The 13246-nt window shown below is 44.5% G+C and overlaps 1 protein-coding gene across 4 annotated transcripts in view; it reads left to right on the top strand.

Moving 5' to 3' along the window:
• Positions 1-808: 808 nt before the first annotated feature.
• Positions 809-13246, top strand: part of PAMR1 (peptidase domain containing associated with muscle regeneration 1) — a 60202-nt gene continuing 47764 nt past the window's right edge. For all 4 annotated transcript variants that reach the window (XM_075502462.1, XM_075502461.1, XM_075502460.1 and 1 more), the window contains exons 1-2: positions 809-1166; positions 13022-13198. In XM_075502462.1, the coding sequence (XP_075358577.1) occupies positions 1094-1166; positions 13022-13198 (250 nt within the window). In that variant the 5' untranslated portion in view covers positions 809-1093. The remainder of the gene's footprint in view (positions 1167-13021; positions 13199-13246) is intronic.

Here is a 13246-nt window from a genome sequence, read left to right as displayed (position 1 = left end):
ATACTTGAGTTTCTACTCCAAAGCAAATGCCAATATTTCAATTTTTCACCCTCACAATATACGTAAATTTTGAAAACTTGCTACAGAAATGAAATTGAGAAAGTCTTATTTAGAGCTATGAAATATTTCCTTTAGATAGTATTGAAAAATTGTGCAAGAAAAATATTAGAAAAAATAAAGTATACTGCTATGAAATATGGGCTGGAGACCAGATAAAATCACTAGAATGTGCTAATAGAAAAGGCAAAACAACTTATGACACAAGATAAAATCCAAATTAAATGGTCTCCTTTGTTTGGATTGAACATTTCCTCAATATCAACATGTTCCAACAAAACATTTCAATTTTGCCAAAATTGCATTTCCTGGCAGAAATGGACTCCATAAAAAGGTTTTGACTAGCTTGAGCGTGTGTATGCCAAGTGATTCCTTTTGTGTTTTGTGGTTTTCATCCACTGTGGAGTGAACTTTTTAGTGAGCCTCATTCATTTATCTGCCCCACCATAAAAATGCACCGCTATTTTAAGCATTGTAAAGTGAAACATGTCACTTGGCCAGGCTGCCCAGTCATGGGAGCATGGGCCAGGAATCCTTCTCTGCACCCACCCCACCCGAAGCTCTGCCTAAGGGCAGCACCCCGGGGATACACTGACCCCTGCAAACCCAAAGGGAGCATGTACAAAGTGCCTCCTTCTGGAGATGTCTGTAATTTCAGCTCACCCACAGCAACTGGGATGACTCATATAAATAGATATTCACATTTCTGCTTCTTCCCCCTCTACAATATCTTTCTTTCCGAGATGAAAACCGCTGTCTCAGAGCTGAGCACTGAGCCAATAAACCCATCAGAAAAGGGGTCGGCTGCCAGAGTCCAGAAAGGGTTAAGGCAGCAGTTGGAGACGTTTGGGGTGACGTCGTGCTTCTGGACGCCTGAGAAGTCTCTTGAAGGTAGTTCCCCTCTGGTGAGGATGGGAGTGAGCTGAGGTCTGAAATCCGAGATCCCTCACAGCCTGGAGCTGGTGAGGTCCCAGTAAAAGCTGTTTGCCTGCTTTCCCTTCCCAAGCAGTCACAACGCTGCACTGGCCTGGGCAGTATGGAGCGAGCCCCCTGGACACATGTAGGACTCACTCTCCTCCAGCTCCTGCTGATCTCCTGCTTGCCAAGAGGTACCGTAAGTGAGCGTATGCGTTCCCGGCACAGCTGAATGAGTCCTTTTCCTTCAGTGTGGTCAGAGGGGTTTGATCTCATGCGCTGTCATGGGAAGTAGAGAGATCTGCAGGGATGGTAACAATAGAAAGAAGGGGCTCTGCTTTATTTATTTTTTTCTTGCTGGCATGGAGTGTGTGTGGGGGGAGGTTTGCCCAGGGATGATTTCCAGGCGAACTTAATAGCCTTAAAGAGAAACAACTGGCTGGATTTGTTTGCCAATGGCCATCAAGAAAAGGGTATGCAATCACTTCGCTTACTACTGCTTTATTTTCTCAACACTCAGCGCTAAGGAAATGATGATAAAAAGAGGCATTTAAGTCTCTGAATTGTAAAGCGTAATTTGTTTAGTTTGGCAAGACAGAGACTTTCCCCTCCAGCCCCAATACCAAGAATGAAGTTAAGGGAGGAAAAAAGTGAAGGAAAAAAAGAAAATAAAAGTCACACATTGTTTCCAATCTGGGCTTTAGTTCTGCCAATATTATTCATTCGAAGGGGAAGCCTCATTAAAGCAGAACAATCTTTTTTATACTCAAGCCTCACTCCAGTTTCTGCTGAACCAGCATGTATGGTTTCTTCTTGATAAGGTTAAACAAAAAGCATTTACTGTTGAGTGCAAATTTGCTGTTGTTATGGCCATGAATGTGGGCTGTTTACACCTGGAGGTGGCTGGAGCTGCTTGCAGCAGCTAGCCATCACCATTCCAGGCTACTTTCTCAGGAGTTGCAGCCCTAAGGACTGGTAGGTGAGGTGCCCTCAAATCACCCACCCTTCAAGCTGCCGCAGATTGTGGCACTCCTGGCAAGCTAAGTGCCACTTACCGGGGGAGCTGTCAGGTACGCAGGCACTCCAATTGCGATGGCTATAAATAATCAGTGTCAAGGACAGAGCTTCAGAGCCCACCTTGCCAGGGGCCATGGCAGAGGGTCTGCCTCTGCAGTGCCCTTCCCTGCCAGCCCATCGGGGCCCAGGGTGCAGGTGAGGGGTGGTGACCAGGGATGTCTGCCCGCTAGGCTGGCCACCAGTGCCTGCAGCTGTCCTGGGAGACTGACCTCCTGCCAGAGTTTCCCCCTGGGGCATGAGCACAGAGAGCTTCTCCACACCTCCATCCCACATGCACTGATTTGTCCACATGGTGGCCTGTCCCTCAGCCATGTGCCACCTTGCACACTGGCCAGGCAAGGCGGCTCCATGATACATGCCAGGGTGGCACAGAAATAGTTCTGCTGGTGGCAGAGCAGCCCTAGGCATGGGCTACAGCTGTCAAGCAGCTAGGTGGGCAACAAATCTCTCCTGCTGCGGGGTCGGCATGTCTCTCTTATGGCAAGAAGCCGGTCAGCAGAGTGGGCAGTCAGCGGGCTGCTGGGGGCCTCCTCAGCAGCAGTGATGAGAGGAGGCAGGAGGAAGGACAACATTGGGCAATGGGATACGAGGGCTGTGGGGCTGCGAGCTTGGGAGGGAGGATGCCAGTTCCCCCCCAACGCCAGCTCCTCACACGCCAGGAGCAGTGTGAGAAGGGCCTGGGAGACACATGGAGGAGAGCCATCCCCCTTGCCCACTCTCCTTCCTCACCCTGCCTCCCCTGCCCTGCTGCTGGTGGAGCGGCCTGCGTGGGCACTTGCCCAGCACACAGCTGGCAGCATGGAGGAGGGGGCCAGGAGGTCGCCTCTGGCAGCAGTGGGAGGGCACTCAGAGACGGGAGCAATTCAAAAGTGCGGTGGCTTTAGCATGTCAGGACAGGTTGGAAAATAGCATTTTGCCTCTTCCCCACAGATGTATCCAATTTTTATCCATATTTATCACACTCAGTTGCACAGGGCCTGCCTCAAGAGTTGGGGGCAGGAGTCAGGGAGGTCTGGGAATTGATTTTTGGAATAAACTTGAAGTGCAAGTGACTCATATTTCCTTAAAAATATATGTGTATTTGTGTGTGTTTCTGCCTATCTAAATCCTTCCCAACCTCTCTTCCCCTCCCCCTCCAGCCTCTGTCTAGAGAAGTGGAGGCCAGATGCACTCAGATGCATCCAGATGCATTCAATCTTAGAAAATGGGTTACTTCAGTTCACATGTTTAGGTTCCTAGCATGGACAAAGGGAAAGAGACTTGCTTTTTATTTTGGAGAAAACCTGCGATTACTCACTCTTGACCCCAAGGCCACCTCAAGGGGCTCCCAGGAGTCCCTGCAAGCCTGCTGGTGCCCAGGATTTGGCTCTCCATTGGCCCAGAGGAAGTCCTCACCACTGCAGGACCGTGTGGGTGCTGCTGGCAGGACAAGCTCCCTTGAGGACGTGGATGCCCCTCTCCCTCCTGCAGAATCAGGGACCTGGTGCAGGTAAACTGCAAGTAAACTGCCAATGTGTTCCAGGTCTCACACCGTTACAGCAAGCAAGCACTCAAGACAGGTCCAGCACCACTCCTCCGTGTTTATAACACAAGCACATTCTCATGTTATGTGGTCATGAATTTCAATAATGCAGCTGCTGCTTCTCCACAGATTCCCAAATATTCTCCCCTATTGCAGAAGTCCAGCTTTGCCCCCCAGACCCCATTAGCAAAGGCTGGGCTCTCTAACCTCATCGATGCTGTCACTAACTCAAAAGTGCTACATTCATTACCTGTTCCTGTTCCTTGTCTTGCAGCACAGAGAAAACAAAATCTCTTCTTGATCACACTAGTATAATTTTTCTGGCCAGAATAAGCTCCTCTATCCCAGAAAAAAATCAAGGCCTGAAGGGTAATGTGGCAACCTCTGAGTTTTAGCCTTACCCTGGCTATTTTATCCTGTCACAGCCCTTCTCGGGTGAAGACACAAGGCCACAGTGCCAATAATAAAATAAAAAATGCCAGCTCATAATTACAGAGAAGAAACTGAAGGAGGGGGAGGTTTAGGGCAGACTTCTTCAGGTTGCTTTAGATGCTAAAAACATCCTGGCTAGCAGCATAGATGGCCTGTAATTTAAATCCAACTATGACAAAAAGATACAGTAAAAGGAAGCTGTGTGGTGTTTTGAGGGCAAGGGGAAGATGCATGCAGAGGAGAACGAGGTTTAAACTAGTACTGGATCTGAAATATGGTGGAGGCACGACACTTGAAGCAGCTCTCTCAGCCTGTGGCCCAACTGGCCTGTGCCTAAAGGGAAAGGAGGGGATATAAGGGTTTGGTGCAAGAAAATGGGGAAAGGAGCAGAGTTTCAACTCGGGAGGTGTGGAGTATGGCTCTATTTTGCAAGTTACCACCAGGGAGCAAGGGCTGCTGAAATGTAGGAAGAAAGGGAATGGGAAGTTTCCAATAGGAACAAGCATCCTACCCTAGAGCTACCTGTCAGCCCTCTCCGTAGTAGTGGGTAGAGCAGGCAAGAGGAGGGGCTGCAGGGCATGCAAGTTTATTGAAAGAGGAAAATTGTGGGAATGACGCAATTGGTTGGGCATCACAACTGAGGCAACGTTGGCTGGGGGGTAGTGGGATTACTGAGGCTTTAACATGTAGAAAGACCGAATTGACAGTCCTGTTTTCCGTTAAGACTGGAAACAGAAAACCCTAGAGCTGTTTGTGTTAGTGCTGTTTTGCATTAACCCACCATTAAAGCACTTAAATGGGCAAAGTCTAGACCTCACAAATAGGAAGCACAATTTTTATTTGGCTTTCCTTTTAGTTACACCGAGATACTTGATTTTTATCACAGACAAAGCAAAACAAAGCAATATGGAAAGAGATACAAGCTGTGAAAGTCACATAGGAAATCCTGTTAAGGACCCGATGGAGACCTCAAAAATAATTTTTTTATTGAACTAACAATTATTCTCTCCTTGGAGCAGAAGTGTTGGGAGTTTATGATTTGCTTGTCAAAGCCTAGTTAAGAATATAAGCTTACAAATGTAAAAAGGCCCTACTGGAAGAGCACGATGAAGCAAACCTACAGTCTACCAGGAACAACATCAGGTCTATTTATTTCTGAATTTATAGCTACTAAACACTACATGACATCAGGAAACCTGAAATAGAGACCCTCCTACTTGAAAACATTAGGCAGACCCCAATTCCTGAATCAAAGGAGAATGTGCATTAGCCTTTTTTTCTACGTGAAACATGATCTGAACTGTTAAAAAGGTAGAGCTTAAGACAATGGTGGTCTCATCCAGCATAACACAGTTGTACTTACACTAGACAGGTTTTCAATGGGTTTCTTAAACAGAATATACTTTCTGTAGTATTTTAGTCTGCTTTCAACACAATCCTGCATTTGGGACTTAAAAAAGACAGTCGAGTTAATGCACATTTATTAAGTGGACAGATTCACCTTAGTATAGTAGATCTCTCCCTGTGTTCACCCACTGGCTTTGATATTTTTAATATCTTTAATATCTTTCTTTTCTTTTCCCCCCACTTTTACCGCTGTGTGAAAGCACACACTAATGGCCAGGAAAGGATGCTAACTGACTGTGTAGGAGAAGCAGTCTAATTATTCAGCAAAGGTCTGCAACCCATAAAGTAAGCACACTGAGTAAAACTAAAACAGGGATGTATTTAGCTCCTCTTTTAAATGTCCAGCTGCCATTTAAAAGAGGCCAGCTGCCAAAAATAATAATAGGTACATAATTTCTAAAGAGAAGCAAGTGTTTTTAGAGATAGCATTATCCCTTTCATCCTCTTAACACATCTGTGAGGAAAACAGGCATCATTCGCACAATAGGTTATCTGAGACAAAAAGAGGTTAAGAATAAAGACCTGCACTTGCCTTCATTATTAATGGTTTGGGGTACACTGCTTTCCAAGAGCCCCAGTAAAAGCCTCTTAAACGAAACATCTCTCTTCCTTTCCCAGGCCTATTCCTCTTGGCCTTACTGAAATCAAATGGAGAGTTTTACTATTCATCACAGTGGAGCCACAGTTTCACCCAACATGTTTCTCATTTCCAGCTGACAAATTCTAGATCTCCTGTGTGCTCAGAGCTCTTCTTGTTAATGTTAATGTCCACACACATGATACCTATGGGGTGGGGCCCAGCTTGCATATCCGTGCAATGACAGTAGAGCTGAGTAAGAAAGGAGCAGTATGAAACAGTAATAAAAATGAGACAGACCTAAAGAAAATATCAGCTGTTACTAGGTTTCACCTCTGTTGGAGCTATTTTTTCTTTAAATGAGAAAGCTCCATTTCAGAATTATTACATGGCCAAACATTCCCTAATAAGAGCTTTAAGAAAGCCTTGCTCCTTCAAACTCAAATGCTCATTTCTTCTGCAGAAGGCAGTAATTGTTTTTGAGCATCATGCTGAAAAATTAAAATGCAATCAAATAAAAAGGAGCATGTTCTCATCTGTGGAACATGAACTGGTTGAACAATCACTTTGAAAAAGTCATCCTCTATGGACTCTAATTTTAGAGACGTATCTGTTCATATCTACTCTTATTTAAAATGCACTGCTAATTTGTATGGCAATTTTCAAAGCAATTTGAAATAATACTACTTTGAGCCTAAGTAGTGTTTTAGCAATGTGCTGATGGATAAATTGAGGCATGGAAGGAGAACTCATCTTTGCAGGATAACAGAATGGACTTGTAGGATAGGAAGTTCCATCAGTTCAGACCAAGATATGAATGTCCTTATAAAGCACTTTCTTCCGTCTTTCAGGAGTTCTGATAAATATATATATCCAGCAGAGTCCTAAGGTGCTCTCTCTTTTGGAGGACTGTAGAGCACATTTAGGTTGTAAACATTTTTTTTCCCCCCCAAGGACGGATGGAGATGGCAAACTGGTTTTCTGCTGGATCAGTCCTCTGATCCCTCCACATAGCAGCTAATGCCAGCACAAAGATAGGGAGTGGGAATGGGAAGTCAGGGAGAGAAGGGAGGAAAGTGTCCCATCTAAGCAGCAACATGGGCTTATATCAGCTTAAAGTGACTGCAGCCTAAAAAAGTAATTCTTCCAAAGAAGTGGAAGACACAAGAGTTAATTGGTGTAATTGGGCTTGCTTCAATTCACCTTAGTTCTTAGTCATATAATTTTCCCAGCTCTCAGACCTTTGAAACAGAAATTCCCTTTCTATCTAGGAAGGTATCTATGACTGACAAATTCACCACGGCAAAAGACAAGTGTGTGATGCTGAAGTTTTACCATGATGAGCTGCCTGACCCACCCCTAAGGCAGCAATGTGCTTGTGAATCTGTTCCCCAATCACCAAAGATTTAAGCCTGACCTAGTACGATAAACCAAAATTGAAGTTGGTTTACTTGTATATCCCAAGGTGCAAACTGCAGTTGGTTAGACATTCACTAATATGTGGATCACACTTTATTTGTTTCCACATGCTCAAACCCTTGCTCACAGTTTCCCCATAAACAACCTCCCTGAAGATAAAAGCTAATAACTCACTACATTCTCCACCACGGTCTTTTTTACATTTCATCTGCACCCCCATCCCACAGAAGTCTCTCTTCCTCTTATTTTTTTTTCCTTATGTGGCTGAAGAACTTTTTGCTATTATTTTAATTTCCTTTGCAAGGTCAAATGCAGCTTGGCTTCTGGCAGTTCTTCCTTTGTCCCTGAGCTCTAAGACATAGCTTGCTTTGATGATCAGACTTTTTTCCATCCCTGATAGGTCTCTGCTTTTCCCTTGAATGAGAGATTTGACTGGGCTCATTGTATAACCCACAGGATTCATCACTATTCTTTCCAGCAGACCTTGTATTGAATAGATCTAGTGCTTTAAGATGGTCTTACCCTTGCAGCTATTTTTATTACTTGGGCATCCTCTCTGAACTCACTGGCATAAGAATAAGTAAATACCTCCAGTCTTCAGAGTGAGTGCTAATGGAGCCTTCACTTATCTTCTGAGGAGACTTCTGGCTTTTCAGAGTGGTGCAGTAAAAACTACCCTTTTGGAAGGCTGCACTTCCACTCAATTTCAAACAATATTTCTGTCAAACCTCCATCAGGACCCTTCCCAAGTACTAATAAAAGAATTTCTTGTGTGGTTTTTATCACCTCATTTTCCAAAGTCCTGCAGTTTGGAACAGGATAGTATTTGAGGTTTAATGAGGACAGAGATGCCTGAGTCATATGTGTGCCCAGATCATGAGGGTGATAGGAAAAACAGACACACTTGTGTCAAGGAGATGATGACTACATTGCTAACTGTTCAAGCTCCTCTGCTGTACACTAGGCTGTCCAAGCACATCTTGGCCAAGGAAGTCGGCACTTTTTGAAAAGGTGAAGCAAAAAAAGGAATTCTGGGCCAGAGAAAGTGAGGGATGTGGTGAGCCTGGCAAGTCAAATCAGAGCTAGATTTGCTGCAGCTTTGTAAAGGAAGTGAGTGACAGTAGAAGCTTAAATCCAGCAGATTAAAACTATTTACGCTTCAAGCTATTGCAGCACCAGGAGTAACCTACTTCAACCCCCTTCCCTTTACTGGTTCCTGTGGGTTCATGGTACAGAGGCAGGCAGACAAGCATCACTTTTAAAAAGGCAAACATTGAGCTGAGTCAAAATCAAGAGCAAAGGCTGAAAGTTTTGCCTTTGCAGTCATGAGGATCTGTGGAGAAACTGATGTCCTGTTACTGACAGGGGAGGTCAGTAAGCATTAAACTACTCAGCAAATTGGCTGTGCATTTGGTTCGGTGCCAGCTCCTCTGTAGATGTTCTTCATCTGCTTTTCAGTAGCTCAGCTCCCAGCACCGGCTCAGAGAAGGCCAGAGCAGGACCACCCCTCCACATCATCCTGCTGCATCTTCTCCTTGCTGCGGCTTATCATCCACACACAGGTTTTCACAGAGGAAGCTCAGGCCCCACCTGTTAGTGGGGAGGGCTCCTGAAAGTGAGGAGCCTTTTGCTTCTCCACAGCCCCGGCTCAGCACCGGGGAGCAGGGGAGGTGGCAGCATCACTGTGATGAATTGCTATCGCTGTAACTCAGCCCTCAGACTGACGCTGCTAACAGGGAGGACATTGACTGGGAACATCCCCTCCTACTGCCATCTTACAAAATCCATCACTGACAGCCTTTAGGATCTGAAATGTGCTATAGGGACTAGGCAGCCTCACTAGGTGTAGATGTCTGTGAAAAGCATGAATGTGTTGCCATCCAAACCTGGAAATGCATGAGAATTACCACCCACGCTGCGTATGCCTCAGTGCTCATCTCCAACCTCACTTGTCCCTCAGGCTGGACTCAAAGCATTGGGTGAAACATTGCATTGTGCTCTACCAGGCTCCCCAGCCGAAGATGACTTCCCTCCGGCACCTTCCCCGGAGGTTCGCGTGCCTTCCCAACACAGCCATTTCTTGCTTGGTTTCCATGGCCTTGAGCTGCTTCCGTGTGTGCTATTTATGCCTGGATTTAATGGGCTTTTCTTCCATCATTAAAATGCCATAAATTAATCCACTGTTTATTTGCCTGTCCAGAAACTTGCTTGTTCTTTTCAGCTAAATATTTTGCATGGGTTGTCAAGCAGCTTCTTCCTGCTTCTCTCAAAATCAGGTCAAGCCACTTTCTGGACTGTGTGACACTGGGAGACGCAGCCACTGCCTGCAAGCCAGACTGCCTGCTTTGGAGGATTATCAAAGTCAGGCCCACAAAGCACCCCACAATTATCTCTGCCACAGCTGGCCAAGGCCTGGCTTCCAGTAGTTTACTCAGTCAATAAATCTCCCCCAGCTGTTCTCTGCCTCATTCCTTTCTGTTTTGAGGTAATAATGGCCAAGTGTTGGTCTGGGGAGCCGCCAGTGGTTCCCATTCCCCAAACATACAGGGGGGAGCGGGGTTATGCCTCTTCCTCACTGGAGCCCAGGCTGAGCTCAGCAACACAAACAAACATTCATTACACATGCTAGTGGCTCTGTACATCTTCCTTTTAAATTTCTGAGGGAAAGGTTTCCTTTGCCTTTTGTTCAGTAGCCTGGAGATACTTACGCAAAACAAAAGGGATCCTACTGTTATTAAAGAGGTGCATAAAGTCTTCACACAAACTTCTTTAAAGAATAGCTTCTACAAAACTTCAAAATAATAGATTTCATGGTTTCTGTGAAGAAAATCCTAGAGAGGATCACTTAAAAAAAATCTCAAATCCACAAATTTCCTTGTCAAGGCTATATATGTTGCCCAAACTGCAGTACCTCAGAACCTGAAAGGGAATTACATTATCAGTAAATCCAAAGACAGTCTATTTTCATTGTCTCAGTTGAGACAAGGGCAAGGAGTGAGCAAACAGCATTTCTAGGTGGCAGCAAATTTATTTTTACAATTCTTTAAGGGCCAGGATCTGCTGTTCCCATCTTAACACTAAATATTACCTTAAACTCAACTTACGCTACAAATACACCCACTTGATTCACCAAAAGTAAGTGTGGTATCTGCTTTTTGGCCCTGTTGTGTATACAAGCTCTACATATAAAAATAAATATACATATGCACACACACACTCTCTACACACATACAAATACACGTGTAATATTTTATGAAAGCATAGAGTAATTTAGGTTGAAAGGGACCTCTGGAGGTCATCTGGCCCAGCCCCTCTCTCAGAGAAGTGCTAACTTGGAAGTTACGTTGTGTTGCTCACAGCCTTATCTCACCAGGTTTTGAATTCCTGCAAGGATGGAGACATGCCTTAGTCACCCCAGTGCAACTTTGCCTGTGAACATCTGGATCATTTTACAGATAGCAATTTCTCCTGGGCAATTTACAGCCACAACCCAAATGGATATAGCCATTTTATTAATAAGCTTTAGCAATTTTGAGAGAAATTAGATTTCTAGCTTGAGTTGGGAAAAATGAGAATTTGAAGGAAGCTTTGCAAAAGCTCCTGAGTGTTGGATAGTTATTTATTACTCAGACTTTGGGGAGTCCTCCTTCAACAAGGATTGAGACCCCAACCCCTGTACACCACAGAAACAGCTATTTTCCGTCATGTATGGTGAGATGTATCAAACTGAGTGTCAGTTCTAATAAGATAATTAGACACGTGTAATCAATTTGCTCTGGAATCTGAATCAGATACAGTTCATAGATAAATGGCTTCATTAAAAGAGAATAATAGCCATAGGTTAAGAAGTGCCAACTTGGCCAAGTTGATTGACTGTTCTTCTGGGAATTAGAAGGCATAAGTTTAATTCCTGGCTCCGCTATTGTTTTTCTCTGGGACCTTGAGCAAAGTCACTTCACCTCCCTTGTGCTTCAGTTTCCCATCTGGAGAAAGGACTTTGTAGAGCATGTCAAGATCTACAGGCAAAAGGCTACATAACTGCTAAACACTAAGGTTATTTTGATGCAAGAATTTATTATTAGAATAAAAAATTACAGAACCTTATTGAATGACAGAAGTGGCTTTCTTTTTCTTTTTAGAATGATTATGGGGTGGGGAGGGGAAATAGAAAGGTTTCACCACAAACAGCAGCCTGGTTTCCAAACTCACAGCAGCGGTGGACTCTCCCCAGTTGGTCCACCAGGCACAAGGGAAAGGCTCAGTTCTGAGGAGCACAAAGGGCTGAATTTCATTTTCCAGCCAAAGGGAAAAAGATGAAGAAACAGTTTGGTGGTCCCTTTTTCATGGGGCCAGTACCCATCATTAGGGGAAAAGATAAGCTTCCAGGAACCAGATTTCATGAGGCTGTGGAGAATCATGTGAGGCAGACCAGCAAGGTTCAGTGGCAGGGAGCTCCAGCAGACACGGTAATTAGGTTCTGAGGCACTATGAAACAAAAAACAGCAGTGTGAGAAGGGAGCCAGGTACAGGCATGGACGGGAGTGCTGCGCCTTAGAGATGTATGGCTTGTTGCAATAACAAGGCAGCCCTGTTACTCAGAGTTTAAAACAAAAGGAAAAAGGATGTTTCCTAACCACAATGAAAAAAAAAGAAAAAAGGGGAGGAGAGAGGGAAGAAGAAAGAGATAGTCTCATTATGTTTCCTTCATGTCTCATCTTTCTAGTCTGCTCTCTCTCTTTTTACCATCAAACTCCATGAAAACAGTCATCAGGTCTGTCAGCTGGTTAGGAGACATGCTGACAGCACCATGCACTCATTAGATTTCACTTTGTGGAATTTAGACAGCACACTGGTGGAGAAAGATGGGATCTGCATTTACTGTGGCAGTCTGGAATCACAGTCTGAGGTAATTTCCTAAAAGGGCACTTCCAGTATAGTTTAAGTAATATCATATGAGGTTATGCTAAATAATAAAAAGATATTAATAATGTTACCATATTAGAAATGCCAGATAAAATGAACCTTTAAAAATAATGAAAAATCATGTTTCCTTTGGCAGTGAAGCTGAGTGTAACACCATGTGCTTCTGAGTGAAAATAGGTAGTGAAACTGGCTAAAACACAGCCTCAAAATTGGCCTTTCCTGGTGGACACCCTAGTCTTCAAGAGTAGCAAATTCACAAACAGAAATACAACCAAAACAGGCTATTATAGTTTAAATAATCTATACTATGTATGAGGCCATAAATCAGTCCTGCGATCTGAAGAAGAGTTTCTCATGTGACATCATGCTCTGTGGTTTCTTTAAACTATTTTTCTCACCACAGAAGTGGGAACACCTTGCAGAGAAAAGACTAAGTGAACATATTCCTTCCCTCTGGCCTGCTTGCCTCCTCTGGCTGGCACTCCAAAACTGTCCATGTGTTCTTTAGACACCCAAACTGAGCTGATGTTTCCATCTTGTGTTACCAGGTAGTTTGGAATTTCCTAGGCCAAAGACCTCAGCCAGCCTCATACCATACATGATCTGACAAACTGCTGAATCATAGATCCTGTCAATCCTCGGCAGATAATGGATTATTTCTGTGTGTCCCCCTCTCTGTTCCCTGCTTGCAGAGTACACAGTGATCAATGAAAACTGCCCAGGCGCTGAGTGGAATATCATGTGTCGGGAGTGCTGTGAATACGACCAAATTGAGTGCATCTGCCCAGGACAGAAAGAAAGAGTGGGCTACACCATTCCCTGCTGCAGGAATGAGGACAACGAGTGTGACTCCTGCTTAATCCACCCAGGTATGTTTAGGGCCACACTGCGTTCACACCGGATCTTTGGCCAAGGCA

Source organism: Mycteria americana, chromosome 5 (assembly GCF_035582795.1).
Source record: "Mycteria americana isolate JAX WOST 10 ecotype Jacksonville Zoo and Gardens chromosome 5, USCA_MyAme_1.0, whole genome shotgun sequence".
In the NCBI taxonomy this organism is placed as follows: Eukaryota; Metazoa; Chordata; class Aves; order Ciconiiformes; family Ciconiidae; genus Mycteria; species Mycteria americana.
The sequence above is the reverse complement of the archived record's forward strand: the minus strand, read 5'-3'. Positions and strand labels throughout refer to the sequence as shown.